At 28.7% G+C, this 9,461-nt stretch overlaps 1 protein-coding gene across 1 annotated transcript; it reads left to right on the forward strand.

Moving 5' to 3' along the window:
- The first annotated feature begins 464 nt into the window (after window positions 1–464).
- LOC125813860 (uncharacterized) lies at window positions 465–1,947 on the forward strand. The gene is made up of 4 exons (XM_049493334.1): window positions 465–593; window positions 674–788; window positions 868–988; window positions 1,078–1,947. Exons 1-4 carry the CDS (start codon window positions 496–498, stop codon window positions 1,809–1,811), a joined length of 1,068 nt encoding a protein of 355 aa, XP_049349291.1. The 5' UTR covers window positions 465–495; the 3' UTR covers window positions 1,812–1,947.
- The last annotated feature ends 7,514 nt before the right edge of the window (window positions 1,948–9,461 follow it).

The following is a 9,461-nucleotide window of genomic DNA, read 5'->3' on the forward strand; positions in this document are numbered from 1 at the left end:
AAGAAACTACTAATACATAAAATTAACAAATGTATTATTTTTACTAATATAGACAACTGTGTATTATGCCTTTAAATTTTATGTCGAATGCAATCCACAAAAAAATAGGATAAATTGGGTGGGTCCTTTGTCTGTGGGCTTAGTTTGAGAGTCCCCCAACCCCACAAAGACAAAAGTTCATGAATGGTCAGGAAAGAGAGCAAAGGTGAGAGAGACCCTTTGGGCCTGGGGATGCAGGCATGTGTTTCAGTGGGGGACACTCATCAAAGACTCTTCACAAAAAAAATGATTTTTTTAATTAAAAAAATCTTCCCACAGAACCCCACTTGATGAATTATTGAGTGAATGACAGAAAAAAAAACTGCAAATATTAAAGTGGTGAGAACCCAAGATACTCCATAGGTGAAAGATGTAATCGCAAAGATTATTTAAAGCCATTTTTAGTTATATATATATACTTTATTGTACTTTTCTCCTTCTACTTGTTGTTTCAACATGCCTAAATCTACAAGAGCTTATGAATGTGTTAAAAAAGCTTGGCATAGTGATACACACCAACCAATCAGAGGTTCCTTTATTCAAGAAATTTTCAGGTACTGTTTTTTTTCTTCCTTTTCAACAGCATTTTGAGGAGTTTTGTTTAAGATTTCTTATGTTTTTCTTGAGTGGGTAGGATTGTGAATGAGGTTCATGGCTCAGCAACAAAGAAGAATATGGAATGGCAAGAGAAGCTTCCTATAGTTGTTTTTAGAGCTGAGGAAATTATGTATTCCAAAGCCAATTCTGAGGTTTTTGCTTTTCCCCTTCTTCTGATTAACTTTATTTATTTGTAATTATGTGTTGTTTATATGTATGTTGTTTGTTTAGGCTGAGTATATGGATCTTAAAACACTTTGGGATAGATTGAATGATGCTATTGACACTATCATTAGAAGAGAATACAAAGATGAATCTAAGTCTAGAGGCCTCTTACAACCTTGTATTGAAGGTACCCTAAATTGAAAATTCTGGTTTGATATAGTAGTAATTGTTTATTATGTTGATTTGAGTTAATCATCTTTTTCGCTTTCTTCGTAGCTGCTTTGCATTTGATCTCACCAAAAAGAATAAGGAACACTTGTCCAAGATATTATCCAACTCCACAGGCTAATGGAAATTCACATGACAGAAACAGAGAAAATCCTTTTCCTAACATTCAATTTTTCTCAAAACTCAAAAATTCAAACCCACAATCTAACAAAATGCTTCCTTTCTCAACTCTGAAATTACCAATGCAGACTACCCGTACTTCGCCTTCTTCTTGTTCTATATATCCTTTGTATAATGGTTGTCAATCTGAACCTTCCGGTCCCAAATTTGGCTCCACAAGTGATGACAAATCAAATGCTCAGCTTATGGATGAGAACAAGAAGATTGCTCTAAGAAATACTCTGTCATGTAACTTAAACGCGTCAAGTGAAACTTCTCGGACAGATTTTGAAGATGTTTCTGAAAATCAGACTGTAATAGGGTGTGATTTATCGCTGCGTTTGGGTTCGTTTTTGGTTCCCTGCACTAGAGTTGAGCACACTTTATGTGAGGATGAAAAAGCTGGTGATATATGCAAGTTGAATGATCTATCTCCACAGTTCAATAGAGGGTTGTCATTCTTTTTGAACGAAAATGCTGATAAAAACCAGTTTGAATCATCTTCAATGAGTTCAGATAGTCAAAATTTGAATGTAAAGTCAGTTTTGGCGAAGAGAAAGCATGGTGAGGATCAGCAGATATATTGGCCAGTGAAGCTTCCTTTTAACAAATTCAGGTCCTAGATTAACAACTTAGGTTTCAGTATTTCTCTTGACAAATTTGGATGTAGTAGTTTTGCATTTCCTTTTGATGAGGTTTGTTTGTATGTCCCTAATTTTGAAGTGTTAATGACCACTAATATTCAATGTGTTTCAAGAATCATGATGTGTATTCTTGCATAAAACTCCACTTATTGAAGAACCAAAGCCAAAATGGTCCCAAAATCAGACTACACTATAAACAGTAGCAGTAATTATGTTGGGAGAGTCAGGATAAAGTGATTGATAGAGGCCTTAGTGCTTTATAAGTGAATTAAGTGTCTTTTTCACACAAGTGTTGATATTCAAATCCATGAAGAATGATCAAGTGCTACTTTTCTTTGATTCTTCATTGAGTATATATGTACTTTAATAAGAGGTAGGGGCATTTTCTTGCTTAAAACCAACTGGGATTGTATATTCAAGATCCATGTTCCTAGGAAAACTTAACTATATACACTGTTGATGTACTGAAGCAGTGATCAATAAGAGATGAAGTTATGGATGGATTGGGACCTTGTTGCTTTTCAACTAAATTGAAAGGTCATTTTACAAGAACTGCTCATTGAAATGGGGATAAATGGACCCCCTTCCACTAGTATTTCTCTTTCTTTTTTCTTTTTTTTTTGGTTTTTTCATTTGGTGTCAGGTATTCACATTAGAGTTCAACTAAATTCAAATTCGTGTCGAGAAGTCTCACATTTGGGGTAAAACGCTCCCTAACAAAGACGACTCTGTATCCATGGAGACTCGAACCCGAAACTTCTGATTAAGGATGAAGAAGTACTTACCATTCCATCAAAATCCTTGTTGGTCCCTTCTACTAGTATTTCCTTTTGAGCAAACCAAAGACTGCACTTTTGCACATGACCTGCTTTCTTTTATGGGTATTCATGGAGACTCGAACCCAAAACCTCTGATTAAGGATGAAGAAGTACTTACCATTCCATCAAAATCCTTGTTGGTCCCTTCTACTAGTATTTCCTTTTGAGCAAACCAAAGACTGCACTTTTGCACATGACCTGCTTTCTTTTATGGTCCGCCCAACACGTATACAATTTCTTTTAACTTATTTCAAAATTTCATTTTAGCACTCCAGCTAAATTTTGTTTCATTTTTCATGTACCATTTAAATACAAAATGTTGAGTGCTGACTAAACAAATTGGGGAGATTGAAGCGCACGATGGGTGTTTTATAACATTAACTAGTATACGTACCCATGCGTTGCGCGGCTATATATGAATTTATGATTAATTTAATTTCATGAAACATCAATTAGTTGAAATATTTTTACATATTTGTCCTTTATTATTTTTATGTTGTATTGATATATTAATATATTTTTCATATTAACAATTTATTAGTCAAAAATATTTCACATGAAAGGTAAAATATCATAAGACTAAATGACATGTTAATATATTTTGCATATTATTTTTTTCAAATTCAAAAGATTCAAAATATTCTTTACATTCTTAAATTTGTGTCAAACGATAATAGAAAAGTAATTTAAAATAGAGTCAATATAAAATAATGTCATATAATAATAGAAACATGTTCATGATATATACATTTTTTATTAATCATTGAAAATAATTAATCACAAATATTGAATAAGTTACTTTTAAACTTTCGAAAAAGAAAATAATAATTTAATTTTTTTATCAAAGATTATATGTCGAGGAACTTATCAATTTTTCTAGTATTCTATTATAGTAATTATTGCGTAAATTCCTTTTATGACTATTATAAAATTTATCATAATTTTTAGTACTTATTATTTTAATACAACGTGTAATCTTTATTTATTATTTTCTTCAAATTGTTATTTTTGTTTAATCATAAAAAATAATACTTACAACAATTTCTGTTTTTATTAACTTAAATATATTTCAATACAACTTTTAACGTTTACTTACTATTTTCTTCCCGTGTTATTTTCTTTAGTCATATAGCAATAATACATACAACAATTTAATTTTTTATTAACACAAATACCTTTAGTAATAATTCTTCTAATGTTCTAAATAATAATGATTGCATTATTTATGATTACTATTAAAGTTTCTACATAATTGAGATAAAAATTGAGGTTACGTATAAACATAAGTATTTTTGAACAAACAAAATAATTACATGCACTATTAGAGAGTACCTTCTAGTTATATAACTATCTTACAATTATGATAAAGTCAGAAAAGTGTAACTATCTTCAAAAACTATAAATATTAAATTCAACATTTGAACTTTTAATTAGTCAGTTTCAATTATTTAAAAAATTACAAATTTCTTTATAATTTTTTTTTAAGAGAAGGCCAAAAAGGCTCATTTTATTAAAAAAAAAATACACCATCCGTGATATGGTCTGGATCAACCATCCATTCAACAGAAAGAACAAAACAATTAAAAAAACAATTAAGAAACCTGACTTAAAAGAGCAAAGGAAAGAATAAAAAATTGACATTCTCATAAAGGAAAGTGAGGCGATCTCTTGCTGCGTCAATCAGTCTTCTTCTTCAGCTGCTCGCCGGAAAAATAATTTTAAAATAACTAATTTATCATTTTTAAAATAATTTTATAATCCCTAATTAACTATTTAAAAATTTATATAAATTCTATATTTTTAAAAAATGTCTGAATTTCACGTTATAAAAAAAATCTTAATTTTGAATTCGCTTTGATATAATATTTTGAAACACGTTATTATTTGTCTCGATCTCCTATATAATGGTGCATATTCTATACATTTAATTTTTAGAATAGTTGTATATTCTATAGGTTTGAAAGTTCTAAATTTGAAAGACAAACCATTTATTTTAAGTATAGTAACAATTTAAAAAAATTATATTCTAAATAAAATTTAACTTAACAAATGAACAATTTTTTGTTCATACTTTAATATTTTATCACTCACAAGTATATTACTAAAAAGCTATAAGAAAGTGGAATAATATGCATGAATCATGATATTCTACATTTCTCGATACATTATATTAATAATTCCATAGTAATTAAGATATTCAATTGCACATATTTAGCATTTAAAAAATGTGAATATATCACCAATAATCCAACAATCAAAAACATGTTAGTGTAAATGATTGAGTAAAAATTTACAGAAAATGAAAAAAAAAAGTATTAGAATAACTTCACTAAAATTAAATTTAAAAAATAACGTACAATCTAAAAAAAAGTATTAATCGCCGTAAAAAAATCAAAGATTACAAATGTAAATAAATAAAAATATAAAACTCATTTGATTTAAAGAATTTAAGTGCATAATATCACAAAAAACAAATCAAAATGAATGAAATAAACTAAAAAGTCACAATAAGACATTATACTTATCAATATCATTTTTTGCAGAGGATTTTCAGTTTGATAAATATTGTTCTTCTTTTGCTTGGACTTTCACTTTTTTATTTGCAAATATATTCAAATTTTCTTCGGCTAGCCATCAAATAATCTATCTATTCACCCCATAAAAAATGAAGATAAGAAGAATGAAACTAATTTAACAAATAACATTACGCATTTGAAGAAGAATAGATTCATGGTTCAATTATCTGATTTAAAGAATTTATGTACAAAATATGACAAAAACAAATCAAATTGAATAAAATGAACCAAAATTTTTTTTTCACAAAAAGACATTATTGATCTAACAATATCATCATTTGCAGAAGATTTTCATTTTGATAAATATTGTTCTTCTTTTTCTTGGACTTTCACTTCGTTATTTGCAAGTATATTCAAACCTTTTTTATTCGGCTAGCCGACAAATAATCTACCTATTCGCTCCATAAAAAGATGAAGACAAGAATAATGGAAAGAATTCAACAAATAATACTATACATTTGAAGAAGAATAAGATCAATTAGTTTTTTTAATGAACTTTATTTATGTATATATAAGGAATAGAGATAATGGGTAGAGTAGTTTTAGTTAACCACTTTAAATTTAAATTCAAAAAGTAACTACTCTGCCATTGTTTAAAAAATAGTTACGTGAGTTGGTTACTTATTTTGAAAAACACACATTTAAAATTAATTTTTTTATTTTTTAAAAACTAAAGTATATCTTCATTTAACAGATTTTTTTATTGTGCGGGTAGTTTTGCTATTTATTTATTTAAAATGATTGATGCACGTTTTTTATTTTATTTTTTCTTTGTTACATTTTCTATTACTATAACCTATTTTAACATTTTTTACTCTTTTGTCCGTTGGTATTTTATTTTTATTTTTTTGTATTTTAAATAGTTTGTTTAAAATTTATTTATTTATTTATTTATTTTTATTTTATTTGTGTGGTGTTGACATGTGTCATTCTAATTCTAATTATTGACATGTGTCTTTATTTATTTATTTAATTATTGATTATTAATTATTTAAAATACTGAAAATTTGTGGTGCTGACATGTGTCATTTTTTCTTCTCCTTTTATATATAGATAGATATTCGGTATTGTTATTATTAACAACCTTCTCCCCTATTTATTTTCTTTATCTTCTCTTGAATCCCATTTTTTCCTTCATCTATACTGCTTATTTATTTATTTTCTTCATCTACCTCCTTTTTTATTCATCTCTGTCTATGCTAAAGATAATATATATTTTTTAAAATTACATAATTTATTTTTTTATAAAAAATTTAAAGTATCAGTTATATTCTATGTTATAAAGGACTAAATAAAATGTTAGAATAATCCGTAAAGAGCTAGATTGAGAAAAATGCTACCATATCAATATTTAAAATTATAATTACTGGAATGATGAAAAATATTTTATTGATGCAACAAAAATTGAAAAAGATGGATGTATTCATAGTAACATAAACTCGATGTTTATATTAACTTGTGTCACTAGTCGATCTAAACAATAGATTTGTAATTAATTGAATATAGTTATTTAATATATATTCTTATATTGCTTAAAGATGATAAATGAATACAATTAATGTAAATGTCAAGTAAATCCGGATGACTTAGAGAAAATAAAATACGTCATGCTATTTAATTATATGTCTTTTTATTCTTTTAATGTTTGTCTAACATATGTTGAAAACTTATAATAGATAAAAAGAAATTGTGTTTAAATAATACATGAAAAAATGAAGTTGGAGAATTAGAATGAAATAAAATTGAGTTGAATTTACCAAAATGAAACTTAAAAGACAAGTTAAAGGAGCTGTACATGTATTTGGCCTTTTTTTGCTGTTGGATGAGTGACTTTCACACTTCATAGACCATGATACATAGCATGTCTGATACTCTATTCTTCTTCTTTTTTTTGTTTGATTTTTTTATTTGGTGTTCGATAATCATATTAAATTTTGAATCATGTAAAGTCTGAGACCTCTGATAAAAAATGAAGAAATATTTATCACTATACCACAATCTTTGTTAGTATCTGATAGTATCTTAATTCTAAAGCTGACCCGCCACAAATTTTGACATCTTTTACCTGGACTTCACAAGAAATTAAATAGGTCCCTTTGGGGTGACATGAGACATGGTACATTGATACATTCACAAGTTGTGGGTGCCACTCTTTGTGCAACTATATATTTGTAACTAGTCGCAAGACCAAAATCGAAAGGCAAGTCGATTCTATATGATTTTTGTTACTTCGATTAAGTCGATTAATCCTATTATTTATGTTGAATTTGGTATTCTAGCATGAAATTGTAAGTTTGGACTTTAATTTTAATATTTGGGAACCTAGAAACCCCACAAAAATGGGTTCTTAAATATATGAACGGTCAAGAGAGGTTAATAGAATTAAAACTTCATGAATCAGATTGAGTTGATCATGAAAACCTCCGATTTAATCCGTTAATTATTCGTTAGACCTTTAAAAAAGTAGAATTAGGTGAGTTTAAATATCCAAGAACTTCGTTTGAGTAAATAGGGGGTTAAAATGGCCTTATACTTTATTTGTATTAGACTTTGAGCATTCTATAAGGCATTGAGAAAAGGGAAGACTGATAATTTAGCTTATTCGCTTCCAATTCGTCGGGTGAGCCAGAATATGGTTTACTTGAAGTTGGACGACATTGCTTAATTGCTTATATGTAATGTGAGTTCTATTGCATGATTGGTATTGGGCATAGTTGTTGTTGTTTATGATGGAATTAAGTGTTGCTTGTAAGTTTAAGCATGCAAATCGTTGAATTGATTATTTGTTGATGTTATGAATGATGATCTTGTGTCTACGCTATGCTTGATGTGTTGCCCTGAGTGGTAATTAGAGAGATTAGCATATTGAAATATGCAGATAAAGTGAGTATATAACCACTCTATTGATGATGAGTGACTCAAGTTTGATGTGATCTTTGTAAGAGTAATTTATGCAGGCTCGAATACCAGGTTGGTATGATAAATGTAAACCTAGGGCCCCCTATAGGTCATGACTAGATGGACAAGATTAAGACCCTTTAGCATTTGTATATACATGATAGTGAGACTTATGACTCTAAGAGGCGTGTTAGTGATTCCTGGCATGTGCAATGATTATGCAATTGCAAGGCCAAGGTAGATATGATTTTCATTTGGCTTGTTACATTTTGACAATTGTGTTGAATTGACTTGTAGCATTTTGACAAGCGTGTGATGATTTAATTATACTGATAAATTATATTTATTAATGATTGTTGTTCAGTGTTTTATGATTTTACATGCTAGTTAAGGTCTAGTAATCTTAAAAGAGGAATATATACGTGACTCATATAAAATGATTTCACTTGTAATCACGAAGTGTGAATGAACTATCTTATACTTTGTTGATTAATTGCCTCAGTTACTGCAGTAACTAGTCAATAGAAGTTGCTGGATTTGCTCCATCTTTGTAGCCATCTTCAGCAGCAATTTAAGTTGTTGTTTTTTAGGAATTAAATTGTTATTTTTAAGATTTTGTTTATCATGGAATCATGTGCAAAGTAGTTGCTAGATATAGGCTTTAGTTATTGCATTTTTCTGTATTTAAACAACATTTCAGTTCTATGAAAAATAATCTTTCCCCAGAAGATATTTCTTTTCTTCTTCTTGCTTTTATTTATGTTTATAGAGTTGAAGTTCAGCCTAAAAACTCCAACATACTTGATAAATTTGTGGATAATGGAGTTGAGTTGAAATCATGTGAGATAGGTCGTAGTTTTGTCTGTCCTTGAGTAGAGGGGTTTTCACGTGAACTCTTGTGTTATTTTACTTTGAGTTATTTATTTTCCGCACTATTATTCTTTCAAAAGACCTGGTCCATGACTAATAGTGAACGCATATTTTCTATCATCGATGCACAACATTCAACCAAATAATGTAACAAGTCTTAACGTTACACCAAAAATGCAGATTCACTGAACATCACAACACCCAAAAGAATTCAATACTAACAAGTCCATTTTACCGAGAAAATGCTAATTTTTATTAATGTTTTCAACTTTGGTGTTTAGTGTTCATATTGGTTTCATGTTAATGATACATAACATTCTTGAAGCACCTTTATGAAGCAGGCTAATATCTTTGATATAGCATCTCTAACAGCATCAGAGTGTACAGCGTCTCGAATCAGTATGCTCATATTTGCAAATTGGCAGTACTGTAATACAGATTCACACTACTAGGCAAATTAAATGTAC

Source organism: Solanum verrucosum, unplaced genomic scaffold, assembly GCF_900185275.1.
Source record: "Solanum verrucosum unplaced genomic scaffold, falcon-dt-bn FXZP01000823.1, whole genome shotgun sequence".
Taxonomy (NCBI): domain Eukaryota; kingdom Viridiplantae; phylum Streptophyta; class Magnoliopsida; order Solanales; family Solanaceae; genus Solanum; species Solanum verrucosum.